At 32.9% G+C, this 24534-nt stretch overlaps 1 protein-coding gene across 1 annotated transcript in view; it reads left to right on the top strand.

Moving 5' to 3' along the window:
* EIF2AK2 (eukaryotic translation initiation factor 2 alpha kinase 2) overlaps window positions 1–24506 on the top strand; it is a 65037-nt gene extending 40531 nt beyond the window's left edge. The window contains exons 10-16 of the mRNA XM_051976151.1: window positions 3212–3334; window positions 3994–4113; window positions 7718–7898; window positions 10798–10926; window positions 13125–13226; window positions 14340–14402; window positions 14485–24506. Of these exons, the coding sequence (XP_051832111.1) occupies window positions 3212–3334; window positions 3994–4113; window positions 7718–7898; window positions 10798–10926; window positions 13125–13226; window positions 14340–14402; window positions 14485–14616 (850 nt within the window). The 3' untranslated portion in view covers window positions 14617–24506. The remainder of the gene's footprint in view (window positions 1–3211; window positions 3335–3993; window positions 4114–7717; window positions 7899–10797; window positions 10927–13124; window positions 13227–14339; window positions 14403–14484) is intronic.
* The last annotated feature ends 28 nt before the right edge of the window (window positions 24507–24534 follow it).

Genomic DNA, 24534 nt, shown 5'->3' with positions numbered 1-24534 from the left:
GTAACCATTTGGATATGGTTCCAAATAATATTTTCTAGAAATGCCAGACCAAATTCACAGCTCGCAGCTGTTTTCCAACAGCTCCTCCAGTTTGTCATTTGTCAGCTCCTAACTCCTAGCAAAAGTCTTTACTTCTAGAAAAACACTTCAGTGTTTTGAGATAGATGGAAAAAAATCCATCTTTTTATCTTCTTGGGATATTTCTTTCTTTAGTTATTAACTTCTATCAGTATTTTCCCATAAATAAAACCCTGTCTAGTGATTGTTGGTGATTACCATTGTTTCTAAGACAAAGTAAATAGGTAAAACAAGAAGAATGTAAACAAATTTTTCTTATTCCATGCTCAGAAAAAAAGGCTTTAGAATCCCATAGAGGGATTCATGGAAGTGAAGGAGACAGATTAATGCCTGAGGTTTGGGGGCCAGCTTCAGCAACACTTTAGCATTGCTTTGGTGCCCATTTGACCTAAGTAGCTTTGTCCCTTGAAGACTGACCCACTTTTTATGGTACTTGCCTCTTTGCTTTTTTTTTTTTCCTCCTTTTTAAAAAAATAGTTTCTCATTCTCTAAGATCCATGTGGCTTCCTACAGTTTTTCTTTATTCAGGGCTATATTTCTTTTGCTCATCAAGTCAGGAAATGGAAGCTCCATTGATTCCATCTCCAGGACTCAGAGGACTGATATCTAGAGTTCCATATATGTAGTAAGTGCTTTACAAATGCTTTATAGATCTTTACATATCCAAAGATGTTGCTGAAGTGTGGCCTCTTATTCTTTGTCTTATTGGATTACTTTCTTTTTGATTCATTCAAGCCACTAATTTGTATGTAATCTTCTAGCTTGAGTGCATTTTTCAATTAGTTTAACAACTTGGCTTTTGCCCTTTTCCCCCTCTGATTAAGTCAGTGAAAGACCAATTATATTAAAATAATAAATCAAAATTCATTGAGATTTTTCTCTACTTTGTTCAGAGCATCCAGCTATGTTAAAAGGCTGTAGCATTTTATTTTCTCACATGTGATAGTATTTTGTTTCTTCCAATTACATGTAAAAATAGTTTTCAACAATTAATTTTTGTAGGATTATGAGTTCCAAATTTTTCTCCTTCCTTCCATTCCCTTTCCCCTTTCCAAGATAGCAAGCAATCTGATGTAGGTTATACATGTATAATTATGTAAAACATATTTCTATACTAGTCATATAATCAGAACAAAAGGGTGAAACCATGAAAAAGAAAAAAAAGTGAAAATAATATGCTCCAATCTGCCTTAGACTCTGGATGTGTATTGGAATTGTTTTGGATCACTTTATTGCTGAGAAGAGCTAAGTTTGTCATATTTGATCATCACACAATCTTGCTGTTATTTGTACAATGTTCTCCTGGTTCTGCTTACTTTAATTAGCATTAGTTCATTTAAATTTCCAGATTTTTCTGAAATTTGCCTGCTCATCATTTTTAAAAATAACAATAGCTTTTTATTTTTCAAAATACATGCAAAGATAATTTTCAACATTCAACCTTGTGTTCCACATTTTTCTGTCTTCTCCCTCAGAAGAACTATGGAAAAGTATACTTGAAACAAAGATACAGCAGGGTGTTTACTCAGTGTGATTGATGAGATAATGGCTCTCACATATACTTAGTATTTAGTGTGATATAGTGATGTAATGGTTCTACAGTTGGCACATGCTCAGTGTGCTGTAGTGATGTAATTTAATTAAGATATTTAAGGGCTGAGAGGACTGGAGACAGACAGAGAGTGAGCTCAGATGCCAGACTCCATCCTTGACTATCCTCATGGTGAGTTTCCTGCTAAGACCAAGGCCCATCCAGAGGTCCTCCAAAAAGCTAGTCCAGACATTACAAACTATAGTATTACATTTCATTTATATACTACACCTTGTTCAGCCATTCCATAATTGATGGGCATCCCCTCCATTTCCAATTTCTTGACATCACAAAAAGAGCTGCTACAAATATTTTTGCACATGTGAGTCCTTTTCCTTCTTTTATGATCTCAAGCCTATAGCATTTTAAGATGAGTGTCTAGATAGCTCTCTTATTTTTCTATACTTTAGAATTAGATAGGACCTTCAGTGGGCCCTAATTGCCTATGCCCCAGTTTTTAAGATCCTGTACTGTATAATTACAGCTTTGTCTTATTTCACATACAGTTTGTTCTAAACAAACTGTAATACTGGCTTTCCCCCAATCCTGTCCTTCCTTTTCCCATCTCTGTACCTTTTCCCATACCTCAAATACAAATTTTTCTTGTTTGCCTGTCAAACTTCTTCCTTTCTTTCAATGGTACATCCTCTATTAATTTGTTTAATCTCCCTAATTCCAAATTTTCTCTTAGTCTTCAAATTTTTCTGACACATTTTATATTAGTATTTTTCTCCTCTCATAGGTTATATGATACTTTTATAATGCTTTGCATTATACTTATTAAACAAGTATACCATGGGGATTTCAAACTCAATATGTTCAAAATAGAACTCATTGTTTCCCCTTAATATCACTCCTCTCCCATACTTCCCTATTACTTACTGTTGAAAGTATCATTATTCCCTCCCACCACTTCAGTAATCTAATTTTGCACTCTCTTGGTTTCCTACTCAATTTTTCACCCTCACTCATCTGCTATGTTCACTTAGTTGTCAAATATATAATTTTTTTCTCCATATAACATCATATATCCCTTTGTTGTCACTCACATAGCCACCATCACCTCTTGTCTAGATGGCTGCTAAAGTGATTTATCTAAAGGGTAATCTTTTTTTTTTCTGTACTCAAGAAATTCCATTGACTCATTATTTCTAGGATCAAATATAAACTCCCTTATTTTGCATTTAAACTTATTAAAAATCTGGTTCTTTCCCATTTTTCCAAACTGCTCACTCCTTACACTCTAAAGTCCGGCCATACTTACTAACTGCCTTTTTCTAATATATTATAGTTCATCTCCTTTCTCCAACCCTAGGAATTGGCTGTCACTTTGCTTTAAAATGCTTCCCCTCTTCATCTTCATCTTTTAGCATTCCTGAATAGTTTTAAGACTAAGTTCAAGTATAACCTTCTTTAGCAGAGTTTTTATAGTCCCACTACTTGCTTGTGCTTTTTTCTCTAAATTTACCACTCTTCAATTCTGTATATGTCATGTATATTTCTTAAAACTTCAAAATAACTAATGAATTGTTTTGTTTTAAGGTTTCTCAATGATTTTTGTAACATAAAAATACTTAGCAGAGGTGGATATGGCCAAGTGTTTAAAGGAATTCACAAACTTGACAAAAAATCCTATGCTATTAAACGGGTTAAATTTGATAACGAGTAAGTAGAGAACTTTAAAGTTACTTTTTCGGCAATATTAATTCTGTAGTATTGCTTTCTGTGCTTAAAATATTGCAGTTTTTAAAAACTGGGAGGGAGAACATGGAATAGTATCTCTTCTGATTATTATTATATATATTATTATAAAACTTGTTCTTGTTTCTTTTTAGCCTTTCTTAAATATGACCTGCCTCTCTCAGTAGATAGTGAAAAATATATTCATTAATTCAACAAATATTTATTCAGTGATGGGTATGTGCTAGATACTATAAAAAGGAATATAATTTGAGATTCACCCAATTTCTCCCTCATTTTAATGGGCTTATTGATGTTGTTTGAAGATAAATTCATTTAATAGAGGTTGTCTCTAATAGTAGGAAGATAATATCTTAATTCAGAGCTGGAAGGAACTTTAGAAGCAATTATTCCAGACATCTCACTTTACTGAGGAGAAATTGAAACCCCAAAATGTGTTATGACTTTTCCTGTAGCGTAACAGTAGTAAATGGCAAAACTGAAATTTTATTGAAAAAATGCTATGTGCAGTGTGCACTGTATTAAATTCTAAGGAAAATAGAGTAGATATATACAGACAAATATAGAGTAGATCATGATCTAGAATGAAAACTGTTTCTTCTAATCTTTCTCTTTTAAACTAGGAAAGTAAAGCGTGAAGTAAAAGTTCTGGCCAAACTTGATCATGAAAATATTATTAAATATAGTCTGTGTTGGGATGGAGATGATTATTATGATACTGAAGAGAGTGGACATTTTCCCAGGTAATTCTGCTTTTCAAAAATCTCTAATATTAGTAACTTAATTATATACAACAATGTAGAAAGAATTAGTATTTTCTTCTGTCATGTATTGTGTTCTTGATATAAAATATTTTCTATAGGAAAAATATACTTTTTGATCTTCAATCATAAAATGAAGTATTTGGGTATGAAAGTAAAATGTAGAAATTTTAAAAAGAAATATGAAACTGTTTTGCTCAATTTAATGTTATGACTACTGATATTACTTAACTATTTAAAATTACTGAATGTTAGCTTATTTTAAATATGTCAGTCTTATTTCGTATTCTACTTGATTTAACAAAGATTTATTAATTTTTGTTATGTGCCAGACACTGTGCAGAGTGTTGGAATACAAAGACAAAAATAAACAGGCCTTAATCTCGAGAAGTTTACTACATATTTACATTTGACAGCATTATATTAAAATTTTTAACAAGTTAAATTTACCAAGTGTATTTTAGGATTGGCCTAAGAAAGTTTATGGTGAGAGTACTGCAGTGATCTTATGTAAACCTAGATCATATTTTTTTTTTAATAATAGCTTTTTATTTTTCAAAATACGTGCAAAGACAATTTCCAAAATTTGCCCCTGCAAAACCCTGCATTCCAATTTCTTCTCCCTTCCTTTTCTCTCCCTTAATTAATTGAGTATAGGTTAAACATGTGCAATTCTTCTACACATATTGCCACATTTATCATGCTGCACAAGAAAAATTAAATCAAAAAGGAAAAAAATGAGAAAGAAAAAGAAAAAAACCCAAGAAAGCAAACAACAACAACTTAAAAAAGGTGAAAATATACTATATTATGATCCACATTCAGTTCCCACAGTTCTCTTTCTGGATGCAGATGGCTCTCTCCATCACAAATCTATTGGAATTGGCTTGAATCTCCCCATTGTTGAAAAGAGCCAAATCCATCATAGTTGTAGATCAAGCATTTTTGATTATTTATAAAAAACATAAAAGAGAAGAGGTTTGGGTGAAATAAAATAATGTACAGGATCATTTTAGATTTTAGACTTTTTCTCTCTATCTCTCTGCTTAGAAAACCACATACTAATAATGTTAAACTATTTCCTCAACTGCTATTGCTCTCAGTAGTTTGGTATTTGGGTATAGGAAAACAGGAGAAAGTTCTCAGTTACCACAGATTAATTAAAGAAGTGGATAATCAGCAAAATGAAACATTCATTCATGCATTGTTGACTTCAAACGAAGCTCAAATTAGGATGAGCTGCACTAATTTATGAAAGCTTGAACCATTTCAATCTTTAAATGATGACTTACTTCACTAAAGTTTAAAAAATGACTTCAACATTCCCCTAGATCTTTTCAAACATCCAAAATATATGACTCCAAACAATAGTCCATGTTTTCTAAAACATTTAAGCTAAGTTTAATATCAGATATGTTTACTGGTTTAGTTGATTTTGTTCAACTTTATTTTAAAGTTTTGTTATAAGAGATGGTTCACTTTTTTTTTAATTTTTTTTATTTAATAATTACTTTATATTGACACTCGTTTCTGTTCCGATTTTTTTTCCCCTCCCTCCCTCCACCCCCTCCCCAGATGGCAAGCAGTCCTTTATATGTTGGATATGTTGCAGTATATCCTAGATACAATATATGTTTGCAGAACCGAACAGTTCTCTTGTTGCATAGGGAGAATTGGATTCAGAAGGTATAAATAACCCGGGAAGAAAAATAAAATTGCAGATAGTTCACATTCATTTCCCAGTGTTCTTTCTTTGGGTGTAGCTGCTTTTGTCCGTCATTTATCAATTGAAACTCAGGTCTCTTTGTCAAAGAAATCCACTTCCATCAAAATATGTCCTCATACAATATCGTTGTCGAAGTGTATAATGATCTCCTGGTTCTGCTCATTTCACTTAGCATCAGTTCATGTAAGTCTCGCCAGTCCTCTCTGTATTCATCCTGCTGGAGATGGTTCACTTGTGAGGGGACAAGAGAGAGATATATACACACATGCATACTTATATTTATTTATTTTTGTGAAACAATTGGGATTAAGTAACTTACTTAGGATCACATAGCTAGTAAGCATTAAGTATCTGAAGTTGGATTTGAACTCAAGTCCTCTTGACTCTAGAGCTTGTGTTCTCTGGGAGGAATATATTTAGAAATGAATGTGAGATAAAATCAAAATACATCAACAAAAATAAGATTTACACTTCTTTAAAATGTAAAAATAGTAAAAAAAAAAAAAAAAGACAGGTATTTTAAAATAATCTCCAAAACTTATCTGAAATGAACCTATAAAATACAGGATTCAGGACCATGAACTGGATATTAATTTTTATACAAAAACATATACATATATACTTTATATGTGTACATGCCATATAGATAGATATGCAAATACACACACATACATATATGTAATACACACACACTACATTTACACACATTTATACTCACATACAATATGGATATATATATGTTTTCATATATATATATATAAATATATATACACACACATAATTTTATACATATATATCTATCTGTAATACAAATTTTAAGCAGGGTGACATACAGAAATAGAATTCTCTCATCCAGGAGCTTCTGATAGGAGTAAAATCACAGATCTAATGTCTCTATCGCTGTTTCAAAGTATAAAAAATTTATAGATTTCATAACATTTTGCAGATTTTAAATCACTACAGAAACTCATCTTCCCTGATCTCCTTAAGGGTAGGGACTGTTTCATTTTTGTCTTTGTATTTTCAGCACCTATCACAAAGGCTGAAACATAGTAGGAACTTTTTTTTTGACCCAATTAATTTTTTTTATTCAGTGAAGAAAAATTGCCAAAGACAAAAATTCATTTCTCTAATTACCAATTATTACTCACTTGTAGATCAAATTTAGGGGAGGTCAACTTGAAAAGCTGGCTGTGGACAGAATTATGAAGGTGTTTAAAAGTATTTTATCATGTCAACAAGCTTTAATCAACCCATTATAATTTATTTTTCTCAATCAACCTATCTTCACTGATAATTTGCTATTTCCTGCATCTTTCCTTGACTTAATGCTCTTCAATTAATAGTATCTTCTGCTGAAGAACTTGAGGAACATTCCTTCTCTGTTCCCTCTTAAGTTCGTCTCTCACTACTTTCCCTCTTGTAGATTAATTCTCTGCTTTCTCACAAAGACTGGTTACTTCCAATTGAGAAGTTTCAGTGGTTTTAGTGGTTTCAGATTTAGATCAAGAAAGGATCTTAGAACTTAGCTTGTCTAATTCATTATTTTAAATTTAGGAAATTTAAGCTTACAAAGATTAAACTTGCTCAAGATTACACTAATAGTGACAAAATATAATTTAAATTTAGGTCTTTCCACTCCAAAATAAATACTCTTTTGACTCTATTATTCTATCTCTCTAAACTTTAATCTTTTAAGTGTTTAACTAGAAAGTATTATTCTCTTTTAGCTTTTTGATTCAATTGAATTATTACATTTATATTTGTATTCTGATGCTTTTTAAAAGTCTTTAGAAAAATGTGTTCCATCACAAAAAGTGCATTTTAATTGGTTTTAATATTTTATGATTTTACCTTTAGGTCAAAGATAAAATGTCTCTTTATCGTAATGGAACTCTGTGAAAGGGGAACATTAAAGGATTGGATTAATTCTAGAAGAGGCAGTGAGTTAGATAAAGCTTTGTCTTTGAATTTATTTCAACAAATAACAGCAGGAGTGGAATATATACATTCAAACAATTTAATTCACAGAGATCTTAAGGTAAGTAACAACGAAGCTTTTATTTCTTGAAGTGGAATATTTTTGGAAGTAGATAACTATAAATCAGTTCCTTTGTACATGAATGTGTTCATTTGTAATTCATCAGTGGCATTACTCAATCCAGATGAGTAAATTTTTTTATGCTCATTGGCCATTTCCTATAAATAAATATATGTATACAATCTTATTTAGTATCTTCAATCCTTCACCAATCTATGAAAAGGTGTATAACATGTTGCACCATGAGTCCTCTGGAATCTTGGTTAGTTATTATGTAAGATCAGAGTGCCTGCCTTTCAAAATAGTTTGTCTTTATAACACGGTGGTATACTTTGTTCTGTTTTAGCTCATTTCATGCTGTATCAATTCTTATAAGTCTTTGTATATTTCTCTGAAATCATCCCTATCATAATTTCTTATAGCACAACAGTAGTCCATCAATTCATGTATCATAATTATTTCAGTTATTTCCCAATTGATAGGCACTATCTTAGTTTTCAAATCTTTGCCACCTCAAAAAGAGCTGTTATAAATATTTTTGTATATTCTGAGAGGTTTTTTCCTTAGGACTAGTTTCTCTCATAATCTGCCTTTCCTCTTATTTCTTTGTCTCCCTTCTCCCCTTTATGTCCCATTTCCCTCTTTAGAAAAATATATTTCTCTATCTAAATCTGTGTGTATGTATATTCTTCCTTCCTCTGACCAGTTCAGAAGAGAATGGTTTCAAGTGTCACCTACTTATATCACTTCTCCCGAGGCTTGTAATTTTGACTTGTCCCCTAATTAGATAATTTTCTCTAACCTTCCTCTCCCTTTTGTCCCTTATTATATTCTTTTTTTCTTTCATTTCCAGTTTTTCTTTGAAGATTACCAAAACATAACAAAAACATTGCCAAGTTCTCTATGTTATTAGACTTCTATGACCTCTTATGATGAAAGAGTTCTGTGGGGGTGCATGTATGATCTTTGCATAGTAGACTTATTGATAATAATAAAATTACTCACAAATGTACCACTTTCATGTTTATAAACTCTAAAATTCCCTTATCTGATCACAACCTACTGGCATTCTACCTCTGCTTTTAGAACTAAACTTGTTCTTCATCTACATTTTGACCTCTAATTCCTTGATGCCTCAGTTATCTCTCAGATCATCACCCATATGTATGTGTGTTTATTTGTTTATATGTGTATATATGTATACAAATATACATGTATGTATGTGTGTGTATGTGCGTACACTCTTTGCTTGTGTCTCATTGCTCATTTGTGCTAATCAGATCTATCCAGTTATTTCAGTTTAGGAAAACTTCCTGGACTGCTTGTATAGATAAAGTCCAAATCTTTAAAAACGCTTATGAATCTCATCTAGAACACTAGAAGTAATATTTGGGACAATTTACATGAACATCATGATGTCATCCACTTAGATGAGCATCTGGAGGATTTCACCTCCCTATCCAATTTAGACTCTGTGCTGGATATCCTCCCTTATGGAAACAAAACCTTGAATCAATCAGTCAATTCTTAAACATTGATGCTATTATCCAGGTACTGTACCAAGCTCTAGAGCTACAAAGAAAGGCAAAAGAAATATGGTACAATCGGGATAAATTGAAAGTAATCAACAGGGGGACGATAGTAGAATTAGGGGGAATCAGAAAAAGTATCTTCCTGTAGAAAAAACTCATAATGATGAATTTCTGTATTTAATATGTAAAGAAATGAAACTCCAAGAATTCAGTTAAGTCCCAATGTCTGCCTCATTACTAAGAGAGATAACTGTAGCTTTGTTCACTTTATCTTGCTAGAAGTAGCTATCCATGACATTTCAACAGCCAATCAGTGAGCCACTCCAGTCAAATGACATAGAGCATAAAACATGCTTATTGTGAATAAAGTAAACTTCTCCAAGTTATATAGCTAGTAAGGTGCTGATCTAGGATTTGAATCTATATCTTATAATTCCAAAACCCTTGCGACACCCCTACCAGCATACTGCATGTTTATGCTTTTTTTCTCTCTCTAAACAAGGCAATTGGGATCAAGTAACTTGCCCAGGGTCACACAGATGGTAAATTGAATTCTGGTCTGTTGGAGTTCTTGTTCTTCTTTAAAAGAATAGTTCTTTCTGGATGAAAGCAGGTTTCTTGGGGAGGTTTTCTGGAGGCAGCCTTAGTTTCAGTTAAGAGTAATAATCACCCAAAATGCAGCCAGCTGCAAATGCAAATGTTTATTTTCTCCTTCCAAAATAGCCTGGTTAGTTGAGGCCTATCTCTCTGCTTGGTTCTAAGAGCTCTTACAGCTTTGTCCTTTGCTTCAGCTTCTGCTTTCTTCAGCCTCCAGCCAGCCAAGTGGAAAATGGAATGAATCTCTCATGCCTCGGAGAGAGGGCTTCTGGCTCTCAATCTCCCGGAGTGTTCTGTGTCTGTCCCAGAGTGCTCCTCTCCAATCTAATTCAGCTGAACTCTCCTAATTGGGCCTCTGTTTTCTTCTTATATATCAGAGAGCGGGATTATGGGTTTTCTCCCATAGTGCTCTCTGGCCCTAAGAGCTTCAAGGGAGGTGTGAATTTGGATATCTCATACTAAACCCTGAAATCTCCCAAACATGTGAACTCCAATGAGTAAAGGTGTGAACATAAGCATTGTATCAATTAGTTCTACTTACTACCTTGTTTCAGGTTCTGGCCCAAAACATCTCCTTGTAAGATCAGATCAATAATCTATCAACTCTAATGAGTTAGCAGTTTGTAAAAATTCCAACACTGGTCCTCCTGACTCATGGACTGGTGTTATATTCACTGTGCTATCTAGCTGCCCCATGCTAGCCCTTTAAATGTTCAAAACCTATCACAGGAATAGATATAAAATAAGAAATTATTTTTATTTCCTTTTAGCCATCTAATATATTTTTAGTAGATGAAACCAAAATAAAGATTGGTGACTTTGGACTTGTAACCTCATTGAAAACTAAAGATGATCGGACAAAAGGTGTAGGAACACCTCTTTATATGAGCCCAGAGCAGGTAAGCTATTTTTTAGTTAATTTAAAGATACGTATTTTTATTTTAAAATTTAAAATGTTTATTTAAGATATTTGTGGTAAACTGTCCCCACAATGAATTTTTTTTATTAAACCTTTTTATTTACAAAGCATATGCATTGGTAATTTTTCTAATATTGACCCTTGCAAAACCTTTTGTTCCAAATTTTCCCCCTCCTTCTCCTCAGCCTCTCCCCTAGCTGGCAACTAGTCCAATACATGTTAAATATGTTGAAATACATGTTAAATCCAATATATGTATACATATTTATACAGTTATCTTGCTGCACAAAAAAAATCAGATCAAGAGGAATAAAAAGAAAAACTAAGAAAGAAAACAAAATGCAAGCAATAACAACAGAGTGAAAATGCTATGGTGGGTTGCACACTTTGTTCCTATGGTTCTCTCTTTGGGTGTAGATGGCTCTCTTCATCACTGAATAAGTGGAACTGGTTTGAATCCTCTCATTGTTGAAAAGAGCCACATCCATCAGAATTGATCATTGTATAGTCTTGTTGTTGCCATGTATAATGATCTCCTGGTCCTGCTCCTTTCACTCAGCATCAGTTCATGTAAGTCTCTCCAGGCCTTTCTGAAATCATTCTGTTGGTCATTTCTTACAGAACAATAATATTCCATAACTTTTATATACCATAATTTATTCAGCTATTCTCCAACTGATGGATACCCACTCAGTTTTCAGTTTTTTGCCACTACAAACAGAGCTGCCACAAACATTTTTGCACATGTGGGCCCCTTTCCCTCCTTTAAGATCTCTTTGGATATAAGCCCAATAGAAATACTGCTAAGTCAAAGGGTATGCACAGTTTGATAAATTTTTGAATATAATTCCAAATTGTTCTCCAGAATGGTTGGATTCATTCACAGTTCCACCAACAATATATCAGTGTCCCAATTTTCCCACATTCCCTCCAACATTCATCATTATCTGACAGATGTGTAGTGGTATACACTAAGACACTAAATGGTATCTTAATTTGCATTTCTCTGATTAATAGTGATTTGGAGCACTTTTTCATGTGACTACAAATAGTTTCAATTCATCTGAAAATTGTCTGTTTATATCCTTTGACCATTTATCAACTGGAGAATGGCTTGAACTATTATAAATTTGAGTCAATTCTCTATATATTTTAGAAACCAGGCCTTTATCAGATCCTTTGGATGGAAAAATGTTTTCCCAGTTTATTGCTTCCCTTCTAATTTTGTCTGCATTAGTTTTGTTTGTACAAAAACTTTTAATATAATCAAAATTATCTACTTTGTGATCAATAATGATGTTTAGTTCTTCCTTCCTCCTCCATAAATCTGATAGGTAAACTATCCTATGTTCCTCTAATTTATTTATAATATTATTCTTTTTATCTAGATCATAAACCCATTTTGACCTTACCTTAGTATATGGTGTTAAGTGTGAGTCAATGCCTATTTTCTGCCATACTAGTTTCCAGTTTTCTCAGCAGTTTTTGTCAAATAGTGAATTCTTATCCCCAAAGCTGGGGCCTTTAGGTTTGTCAAATACTAAATTGCTATAGTCCCAATGATTTTTTTTTTGGCAAGTTAAATATGCATGTCAGAGATACCTGGCAGTTTGGAGAGTCTTGTGTTGTGGGAAGGTGTATCATTGTCCTTCTCTACCTGCCACCTCATCACACCAAGCTTTCTCTGCTTCATTAATTGATCCCCATACCCACTAATGTCATTGAAGGCTGACCCAACAGTACATTGTCAGTTCATGGAAAAAATTTTAAAAAGAAAAGTTAACACATGCTAACTATAGTACTTATCTTGTTTTATGATGTTCTCTTAGGAGGTATTTTGCTGTTTATTTGTTTCTTGTCTATATTTAGTTCCATTGTACATTTTTATAAGACCAGAGTCATAATGAAGAAAAGTGGGCATATTACTATGTTAGATCTGAACTTATAAAATGGGTTTTCAACTAAGAATTCTATCAGTTTTTAAGGTCTATATAGGTCAGTACTCCCTATAAATTTTATGTTTTTTATTTTACTATAAATTCTAGTAATTTGAACATTATTCTCATTCTCCTGAAATAGTCAGGAACATGTTCTGTTAAATACTTTTGTGATATTCTTTCCAACAGACATGTGGATATATAGATGAATAAGAATAAACATGAATTTTTTTTCTTTCAGATCTTTTCCCTAGAATATGGGAATGAAGTGGATATTTTTGCTTTGGGATTAATTCTTTTTCAACTTCTTTATATAAGTGCCACTGTTCAGGAGATATCAAAGGTAAATACTCTAATAAAAGCATTATTAAGTATTATCTTCATGTTCCAAGTATTTCAGCTTATAGTATTTCCCATGGATAATAATGTGGTAGAAAGAATAAGAGGACAAGGGCCCTTATCTTTTCTGTCATAGACCCCTTTGACAGTCTGATTAATCCTGCAAATCTCTTCTCAAAATAATGCTTTTGAATACATGAATTTAATAATAATGATAATAACTAACATATAGCACTTACTATATGTCAGGCACTATGATCAGAGCTTTAAAATTATCTCATTTGATCCTCACAACAACCTCGAGAAGATGGTGCTGTTATCCCCATTTTACTGATGGGGAAACTGAGGCAAACAGAAGTTAAATAACATGTCCAGAACCATATAGCTATGTGTCTGAGGGTAGATTTGAACTCTGGTATGCCTGACTTCAAGCTTCTCTATGAATAATATTGAAATGTAGATGTAATTTTTTTCCCATCCAAGTTCTCAAACCCTTTGGGGGAGGTGGTATCTATAGAAACCTAGGATTTAAGAACTTCTGGTTTTGACTATTATCAATAACTAAACTATGAATTTGCTATTCAACAGAATATAACTTTTTCATTCACTTTTTATTTTGGTTAGCCATTACTCTTTTTCTAGGACCATCCATTACATTAAATTAGAGTAGTGGTTTCTCTCATATACAAAGTTTAGGGAAATGGCAACAGGCATTTTCTATGAATAAATTCATTCTGTAACCATTTATGAAGTTCTAGCAATGGCCTCTAGTGCCCTGTGCTAGGAGCTAGAAGTAGAAGGAAGAAAAGGAAACAAGTTCTCTGAGGCAGCCTGTTGCTAATGCTCCTGCTAATGACGATGGTGGCAGTATAGGATAGGACCTAGGGAAGAGCATATCTTCTCTTTTTGACTTGGACATATATTCATTCAGGCAAGAAGTTGGGGAGTATAAATAGAAGATTCCTGATTGATGCATGAACAATATGTGTTCTCAGTAAATTGGGAAATAGCAAAAGGAAATTACCTTTGTAAAAATTTTTCTGTACGTTTAATAAATGCTAAATATTTCTGCTCAGAAAAATCTAGTACTAAAAATAGTGTTTTTTCACTTTTTCAGATCTGGGAAAATGTGAAAATTTGTATTTTTCCAGAAGAATTCATCAAGAAGTACCCTAAGGAGGTATGAATTTTTAAAGAATCAGAAATTTGTTTATGTCAATATTTAATTTTTTTTTAAACTGAGACTTTTATAACCATTTCAGCAAGTGATGATAGAGAAGCTACTTTCAAAAAAACCTGAAGACAGACCTAAAGCATCTCATATCCTGAGGATCCTGAAGACATGGGAGAAAGAAGAAAGTGGTAGAGAGATTATGTATTCACATACATATTAGGTGCTTTATTGATGTGGATGTGCTCTTATTCCCACCTCTTACTTATTTTGCGATTTCTGGACTCTATGGAAAAGCATTGTTTTGATTGTTCTATCATTTATTTTAATTGTATTTGACTTATGACCCCACTTTGGGGCTTCTTGGAAAAAACTCTGGAGTGGTTTGTTATTTCCTTCTCCAGGTCATTTTATAGTTGAAGAAACCGAGACAAATAAAATGAAGTAATGACTTATTCAATATCACACAGTAATCACTAAGTGTCTGAGGTCAGATTTGAACTCAGGAAGATGAGTCTTTTGGACTCTAGGCTGTACATGGTAGCCATTGTACCACCTAACTGATCTGGAGAGCATTAGATACTTTCTAATTATTTTTAATGCCATTTTTTATTAATGTAGTAGTTCCTTAATTTTTTAATTCCATTTTCAAGTTTAGTTTTTTTTTTTTTAAAGAAGTTTCCATCTGTCATTGATTTTTCTTTGGCTTACTTATGTTCTTCAAAAGTAATAAAGGTCTTTGAAATCTGATTATCCAGCCATTAAATTCAGATGTTTACTCTTTTTTCCACTTTCAGTCTTATTAATCTCACCTTTGATTTTCAGGATTTCTAATTTAGTGCTTAGTTAGGGATTTTTAAGTTGTTATTTTAAAAGTTTTTTTAGTTGCATGCCAAATTGTTGATCTATTCTTTTTCTGTTTTGTTAATAGAATTTAGAGAAACACAATTTCCCCTAAATTCTGGTTTAGCTGTATCCCATAAGTTTTAAGATGTCTTATTGTTGTCTGTTTTCTAAAATAATTTTTAATTTATTTCATTAAATATCTCCCAACCACATATAAAATTTATTTAATAATTTTTCTTTAATAATATTTTTTTTTCCAAAAACATGTAAAGGGAGTTTTCAACATTAATTTTTGCAAATTTTTTGTTCCAAATTTTTTCTCCTTCTTTCCCTTTCTTCTTTCCAAGACAGCAAGAAATCTGATGTAAGTTATACATGTACAATCCTTGCAAACATATTTTCCTATTTGTCATTAACAATCTTTTTTTTAATTTAATAACTTTTTATTGACAGAACCCATGCCGGGGTAATTTTTTACAACATTATCCCTTGGACTCACTTCTGTTCCGATTTTTCCCCTCCTTCCCTCCAACCCCTCCCCGAGATGACAAGCAGTCCTATACATGTTAAATAGATTACAGTATATCCTAGATACAATATATGTGTGCAGAACCAAACAGTTCTCTTGTTGCACAGGGAGAATTGGATTCAGAAGGTAAAAATAACCTGGGAAGAAAAATAAAAATGCAAGCAGTTTACATTCATTTCCCAGTGTTCTTTCTTTGGGTGTAGTTGCTTCTGTGAGTTAGCTCTCTTTGTCAAAAAAATCCACTTCCATCAGAATACATCCTCATACAGTATCGTTGTTGAGGTATATAATGATCTCCTGATTCTGCTCATTTCACTTAGCATCAATTCATGTAAGTCTCACCAATCCTCTCTGTATTCATCCTGCTAGTCATTTCTTACAGAATAATAATATTTCATAACATTCATATACCACAATTTACTCAATCATTCTCCAATTGATGGGCATCCATTCATTTTCCAGCTTCTAGGCACTACAAAAAGGGCTGCCACAAACATTTTGGCACATACAGGTCCTTTTCCCTTCTTTAGTATCTCTTTGGGGTATAAGCCCAGTAGAAATACTGCTGGATCAAAGGGTATGCACAGTTTGATAACTTTTTAAGCATAGTTCCAAATTGCTCTCCAGAATGGCTGGATGTGTTCACGATTCCACCAACAATTTAACAATCATTTTTTAAAAATTTAAGTTTCAAATTCTCTTCCTTTTTCTTGACCCTCCCCTCTCTTTGAGAAGGCAAGCAATTTGATTTACATGCGGTCATGCAAAACATTTTTGTTGTAAAAGAAAGCATAAACAAAACAATAAAGGCCAGGAAATTTTTAAAAAGTGTGCTTCAATTTATATTCAGAATTCATCAGTTCTCTTTCTGTAGATGGATAATATTTTTCATGGGATCTTTGAAATTGTCTTGATTAGAGTAGCTAAGTCTTTCACAGTTGTTCATACTTAAAATCTTGCTGTTGCTGTGTATGATGTTTTTCTGGTTCTGTTCACTTCGTTTTACATAAGTTCATATAAATCTTCCCAGATTTTTCTTTAACTATATGTGTATGCTATTCCCTCTTTGAGCCAATTCCAATGAGAATAATCTTCAAGTATTAATTGCCACTTCTCCCATCTATTTTCCTGTCCACTGTAAAAACTCTTCCTTTCACACTTCTTATATATTAGATAATTCCCCCATTTTTCCTTTCCTTTCCCTTTTTCCAGTGCATCCCTCTTTATCACCCTTTACATTTTTTTTTTTGAAATTATCTGTAATTTGACTATATAATATGCCTGGGAGTTTTCATTTTGGGTTCTCTTTTAGGAGATAATCAATGGAGTCTTTCAGTTTCTATTTCACTCTCTGGTTCTAGGGTATCGGGGCAGTTTTCATTAATAACTTCTTGAAATATTATGTATAAGTTCTTTTATTGATTATGGCTTTCAGGTAATCCAATAATTCTTAATTTATTTCTCCTCAATCTATTTTCCAAATTAGCTGTTTTTTTTCCAATCAGACACTTCATATTTTTTTTCTTGATGTCTTGTAGAGTCATTAGCTTCAACTTGTCTGATTCTAATTTTTAAGAATCATTGAGCTTTTGTACCTCCTTTTCCATTTGGTCAATTCTGCTTTTGGAAATAAGGAATTATTTTCGGCAATGAATTTTTGTATCTCTTTTTTCCCACTTGGCCAATTTTGTTTAAGGGTGTTTTCTTCAGTATTTTTTTGTGCCTCTGAAACACGCTGTTAATTGTTGTCTCATAATTTTCTTCCTTTGCTTTCATTGCTTTACCTAATTTTTCCTCTACTACTCTTATTTGATTTGGAAAATCTTTTTTGAACTCTTCTAAGAATTCTTGTTGGGTTTCTATACAATTTATATATATATATATTTTGATGTTTTGCTTGTTGCTGTTTTGACTTGTCTTTTTTGAGTTTGTGTCCCTGTCACAATGATAAATTTTTTTTTACAATGATAGATTTTTAAGATCAAATTCTTTTTGTTATTTATCCACCTATTTCTTGATTTGTAACTTCATATTTAAGTTGAGCTTTGTTCCCAGCATGGAGAAATGAAGGATTCTTTTTCAGCTTTGATATTTTTCAGCCTGCTGTTTTCATAACTAATTCTGGGAATTTGGGAGTTTTTGGTGCTTTTTAAATAGTGTGATTTAGGGAGAGATGTTATTGTTCTCTTGGTCTGCAATCTGGTCCTTACTTAGAAAAGACCCCTGATCCTTTGAAATTGCAATTATTACTTTTGCTCAGGGTCTCATTTCCCTTGAGACCAGATTTGCTGATCTCCTTGGACCAAAGTGATATTGCCTTTCAGGGTTTTCACTCTCTCTTGACTAAAAATATTCCTCTTTAACTTTGAACTATGACCCAGAAGTGGGTATCAGCAGCTGAGTAGCCAAGTAATTGTCCTTCAGAATTCCCACTCTCCTCTTGACTAAAATACTGCCTTATTATTTTCTTATGACTAATTTCAGTTCCTTTAACCTTTCCAGCTTGAAAACTCCTGAAAATGTTTTTTCACCATAATGTATTTCTGCCACTGGTGTTCTAGACCACTCTCCTCCCCCATGTCACATATCTCTCTTTCCAACTTATTCTGTTGTCTTGGGCTGGAAGAATATCTTACTCTAACCTTTTGATGGCTCTGCCACTCTGGAATTCAATTTGAGCAGTCATTTTAAGGTTGTTCGGAAGAGAATATTGGAATACCTCAGTTTTCATCTACTCTACCTTTTTGAGTCCATTCCCGAAATTTTCTATTCTCTTTAAAAAGTTGTTTTCTCTAATGAACAAGAATTTATCTCTTCCTCTTACCATCTTTCTCTCCTCCGTTGTTTCTCTCCCTTCACTGACCATGTTCAAGGATCATACATCTCATTCTGAAATTTTGGTCATCATTGTTCCTTTGGAAACTTAATCTCTAATATTCTATTTACCTCTTTAATTTCTTTCTTATTTGTTTTGTGATTTATCTAAATCTGAGAGTGCAAGATTGAGATCTCCCACTATTATAGTTTTGCTGTCTATTTCTTCTCACAACTCTCTTAACTTCTCTTTAAGGAAGTTAGATGCTATACCACTTGGTGCATATATGTTTAATACTGATATTGCTTCATTGTCTATAGTACCCTTAAGCAAGATATAGTTTCCTTCCTTATCTCTTTTAATTAGATCAATCTTTGCTTTTGCTTGATCTGAGATAAGGATGGCTGCCCCTGCTTTTTTGACTTCACCTGAAGCATAATAGATTCTGCTCCAGCCTTTTACCTTTACTCCCTGTTTTAAATGTGTTTCCTGTAAACAACAGATTGTAGGGTTCTTCTGACTTTTGATCTAGTCTGCTATCCGCCTCCTCTTTATGGAAGAGTTCATCCCATTCATATTTACAGTTAAAATAACTGTTTTTCCTGCCTAATATCCCCACTTCTTCCCTAGCATTAAACTTATTGGTCTCACTAACGTCACGCAGCTCTTCCTCTTTAGTATCCCTCTCTCCTCCCTTTGAATTCCTTCCCCTTTCTTGTACCCTTCCCTTATTACTCTTTTTCCTTCTCCCTTTTCCTCTCCCACTTTTTAATGAAGTAAGAGAAGAATCTCTGTAAAACAAATATGTCAATTGTTTCCTCTTTGAGCCAACTCTGATGAGAGTAGGATTCACACAATGTTCCTCCCCCTCTCTAAGTTCCCTCATATATGATAGGTTTCCTTTGCCTCATTGTCGCATGTAGTGGAAACTTAATCTCAAAAACTCTAGATCAGTCCAAGTATAAAATCAAGTGTCCAGGAGGTTACTTACAGCAAGAAGAACTTGTATGTTCAGAAATGTTCCTAGCAATATTATGAGAGGGAAAAAAGAGTCCGGAATAAAATATGCTTCCAACAATTGGGAAATGACTAAGAAATTATGGTGGTTGAATTAATAGTATCATTGCACTCTAAGAAAGGATAGATGTGAAGAATTCAAAGGCACCTAGAAAGATTATGAAATGAGAAAGAGGAAGATATAGCATGACTACAGTAATATAAACAAACTAACCAGAAAGCATAAAAGTCTGTCCTCATTCTGTGGATGATGTTAATATTACACTGCCAAAGTTCCAGTTCTCATAACTCCTTTCTCTCAATAAATGATAATATAATTTTATTTGAGGAATGTGCTTTATGGGGTGGTTCAGTTTGATGTTTGTTGGGAAGCTTCTGTTGTGTCAAAACAAAGTATTTCAATTAAAAAAAAGCTGAGGGTGACCCCAACAAAATCAAAGAAAGAAGAAAAGGATCCATTTTTACAAAAATATGTACAGCAGCTCCTTTTGTAATGACAGAGAACTAGAAATTAAAGGGATACCCATCAGTTGGGAAAGGACTGAACAATCATAATATAGGAATGTAATGGACTAATCCAACCATTCTGGAGAGCAATTTGGAACTATGCCCAAAAAGCACACAAACTGTGCATACCTTTTGTTCTAGTAATATCACTACTAGGTCTGTATCCCAAAGACATCATAAAAAAGGGGAAAGCACCCACATGTGCAAAAATTTTTATATAAGCTTTTTCATGGTGGCCAAAATATTGGAAAGTGAGGGGATGTCCACCAATTGGAGAATGACTGAATAAGTTGTAGTATGTGAATGGAATGAAATACAAATATGCAATAAATGATGAGCAGCAGACATATTCAGAAAATCCTGGAAAGACTTGTACAAACTGATGCAAAATGAAATTAGCAGAATCAGGAAAACATTGTACACAATATCAGAAACATTATATGATGATCAATTATGAATGACTGACAGCTCTTTTGAACAACACAATCACCTACAAAGGACTCATGATGGAAAAATGCTATCCACATTCAGCTAAAGAACTAATAGACTCTAAATACAAATTGAAGCATATTTTCCCACTTATTTTTTAAAAATATATTTTTCTTTTGATATGTTTCTTCTTTCACAACTGTAACTAATACGGAGATAATAATTTACATGATTGAATATATGTAATCTATATAAAATTGCCAATCATTTTTTGGAGGAGAGGGGAGAAGGGAGGGAAAAAAATTAATGCTAAAATTTTTCTTGACTATATAATTTGGAAAAATGCCATTAAAATAATAACAAAAGTGAACATTTTAAAGACAAAAAACTTTTTAAAATTTTATTTTTTCAGTTAATTATATGAATATATCTATTCTACCTTCCAACCTGCCCCACTACCATTGCCCCCAATTTAAGAGAGAAAAAGAAAAACAAAACATTTGTGACAAATATGCATAGTGAAACAAAATAAATCCCCACATTGATCATGTCCAAAAATATGTCTCCTGCAACTTGGATTCATTACCTGCTCTGTCAGGTGATAGTTGTTGCTATTCATTCTTTGTTCTCTAAGAAGACTAATGACATCATGAGGTAACTTTCTTGACTTGCACATGAACTGGATTTAAGTGAGGCAGAACTGTGCAAAATCTTTAGCCTTCCTCTGCCCTCCATAATCATCAAAGTCCAGTGGCAAGATCAGAAGGTGGATAGCATATATTGGCTCCTGCACCAATCAGATTTCTTAAGTTGGCAATATGCAATGAATAATCTCGATTCCTAGGGATTCACTTATACTACTCATGACAGGGAAGTGATAGACTCATTTTGCAGAATGAGACATACATTTTTGGACATGGCCAATATGAGGATTTGCTTTGCTTGATTAAGTATATATGCCATGAGTTTTGTGTTTTTTTCTCTTTTTAATGGAGGGAAGAAAAAATGCTTTTTAATTGAAATTTTAACCCCTCCCCCCCAAAGGATGAGATATTAAATATAACAAATGATTTTAAGCATTTATTTTGTGAGGCATCCAAAATATAAAAAAGTGATTAATATTTTTTGAATTGAATTTCAATAGCATTTTAAAGTATCCAAAGGACCCACCTAACAATCTGTGATGTAGGCAATACAAATAATAAGATATTTGTCTTGGCTTCATGGAAGTTGCACTACAGTAATGAGATAGGAGAAATAAACTTACAGCACAGGATAAAATTCTACCCTAAAGACCTACGCCAAGTTTCACTGTGATGCAGAAATGATCCTGGGTTTTGGAAGACTACGCCGGTAAAGTTCAAGCCTTAACATGTCCTATTAAGCTAGAAAAGTTTCAAGCACACACATAAATGTACTAAATGTTTGTAGTACAAGGAGTAGCCTGCAAAGCCTGGAGAAGCTCATCACGCAGTTGTCATTAGATGAATTTTTTTGTCCATTGCAATTCACAAAGACCATCTACTAAGTTATAGGGGCTGCATTCATTAATAGAGGTGATATTCAGACCAATGAAATTATATGTAATTTATTGAAGTAAGTGCATAAGAGAGATGCAAACAATATGTTCCATTCCAAAGAAAGGGAAAGATTATTATCAGGAGGGAATCAGTCTGGGGAAGAGTTGGAAAATGAAGTAGTAACTGACACTGGAAGACAATAATTGATAAATTATTGAATGTTATATAGTGCCATATAGTTAAGCTGACATAGAGATTGCTTCCAGCTTAGGTATTTGTGAAAAACTTGGAGGGAATATATTTATACTGATATTTGGACAAAGTTGTCTCAAAGTAGGAAACTATAGAAATTAGCCTTTATTTTTACTAATTTGGACCTATAGGAAACCTTACAATTGCATCTAGATTTCTTTTGGAGAAAAATGAAAAATGGAATTTCAGACCAGCTGGTAACAGTTTGAGTATTCCACAGTGACAAGTTTTATAATAATGCCTTTGTGATTTTCTAAATGTTTCTGATGTCTATCCTTGATCTATTCATTTATCCAGTTTTGCTAATCAGTTTATTTTGGCCTTATGATTCCTGAAATAGCCTACTGTCTTGGATCCCAAAGACTTATGTATAATTATGCTTGATTTCCTTATGAATTTGCATGGGCACACTGCTTTGCCTCTCACCCATTATGGATTGTGTATGTAAATATCTATTTTATTTTTTCCCATCTGGCACAATAGAAAATACCTGGATATCCTATCCTTCTAATCTCAACTATCCACTCATTTATTTTGGTGTAACTGTCCCTTATATTATTAATCAAATATACTTTCATGAAGCTCATTAATGAAAGTGGTTGAGAGAACTTCCTGCATTTTTGACTGTAAGGACAAGCTCTTATTTTAATCTGAATCTAAAACTTTATATTTTATGAGGAAGCATGTCATGGGGAGTAAGAAAAGTGAAAAATGACTTCAACTCATTTTAAGCAAATGCAGTCATGAGACAAGAAATTGTCATATTATTTGTGCACAATGATTTTGTGCATATATCTGATATTATTGAACTAGAAAACAGTATCTCTAGTACTTGATGGGTCAATATTTGGCTCCCCTCCCACAGAAACTCAGTAATAACCTTTTCATTTAGCTAATCTGATTCTCAGGTACCTCACAGAATTTATTATTAGATCCTTTCTTGCTTGATAATATCTTGTGTTCTACTGATACAGCCTTTGATGATCCAGGTCTTCCATTTCACAGTCATTTGAGTATAATGTCAGTGGAAGGAATCTGAAAATTATATACATGAAAGTTTAACATCAACTAATTAAGATCTCCCCCACCTCTTAGACTGTAAATTTTTTGGAGATAGGAATGACACAAAAATTTCTTTTGTAATTTCCATAGTACATAACACCCAGTGCATATTGACTGATTGATTCTCATAGGAGTTTTAAACCAGTTGTACATTATGCAGACCACCATGTATTTAATTGAAACACTCAAATTTTCTGAGTCTAACTTGATGGGAAATACTTTGTTTAATCTATTTCTGAGTTATTACCATTTTGTAATGATAGTGTAAAGTTGAGAGCTGCATTGAATCTTGGCTTTTGACAATTACTAGCTGTGAAACTAACTGGTCTTTGAACCTGAAATTTCTTCACCTGTCAAATAATACTATAGATACTAGGTAGCTCACAAGGTTGCTGTAGAAATGTGAGTTGTTATTATAACTGTATAATTTTTTACCCTTCTGCTAGATTTTATTTCTTGATTATTATATTTTATATACCCTTCATTTCAATATATCTGTATGTGCATATCTTTGTATACATATATATGCAAATGTACATATAATTATATAAGTTCACAAATAACAGTTATATATTGTATTTCCCCCTATATATGTATTACATAATCTCTTTCCTCCCTTGATGACTACCTCCTGTAACAAAGAACAATCAATGTGGGGATTTATTAAAAAAAAAAAAAACCCTAACCAAGTCTACTACATCTCACTCTATATGTACTGTTTTATATCTATATTCACAGTTTCTCACCTATGCAAAAAAAAGAACTAGTGCATTTTCTCATAATTTTTTGGGAACCAGGTTGGTTATTATAACTTTTGTTTTCTATGGTCATTGCATATATTATTTTCTCGATTGTACTCCCTTTATTCTGTTATTAGTTCATACAAGTCTCTTCATGCTAATTTCTGTATTTTTTCATATTCATCATTTCTTACACTGCAATAATATTACATTATATTAATAATGTATTAAAACTTGTGTAATCATTCTCTAATTGGTAGGCATCTACTTACTTTGTTTCCAATTCTGTGGTACCACAGAGAGTGTTATTATAACTTCTTGTATGCATATGGGATCTTTGTATCTTTCTTAATTGAAGTATATATCAAGTAATAAATGGGGTCTTTGAATCACTGAGATATGTAACTAAATCTTGATTTATTGG

This window comes from Antechinus flavipes, chromosome 2 (genome assembly GCF_016432865.1).
Source record: "Antechinus flavipes isolate AdamAnt ecotype Samford, QLD, Australia chromosome 2, AdamAnt_v2, whole genome shotgun sequence".
Classification (NCBI taxonomy): Eukaryota; Metazoa; Chordata; class Mammalia; order Dasyuromorphia; family Dasyuridae; genus Antechinus; species Antechinus flavipes.
The sequence above is the reverse complement of the archived record's forward strand: the minus strand, read 5'-3'. Positions and strand labels throughout refer to the sequence as shown.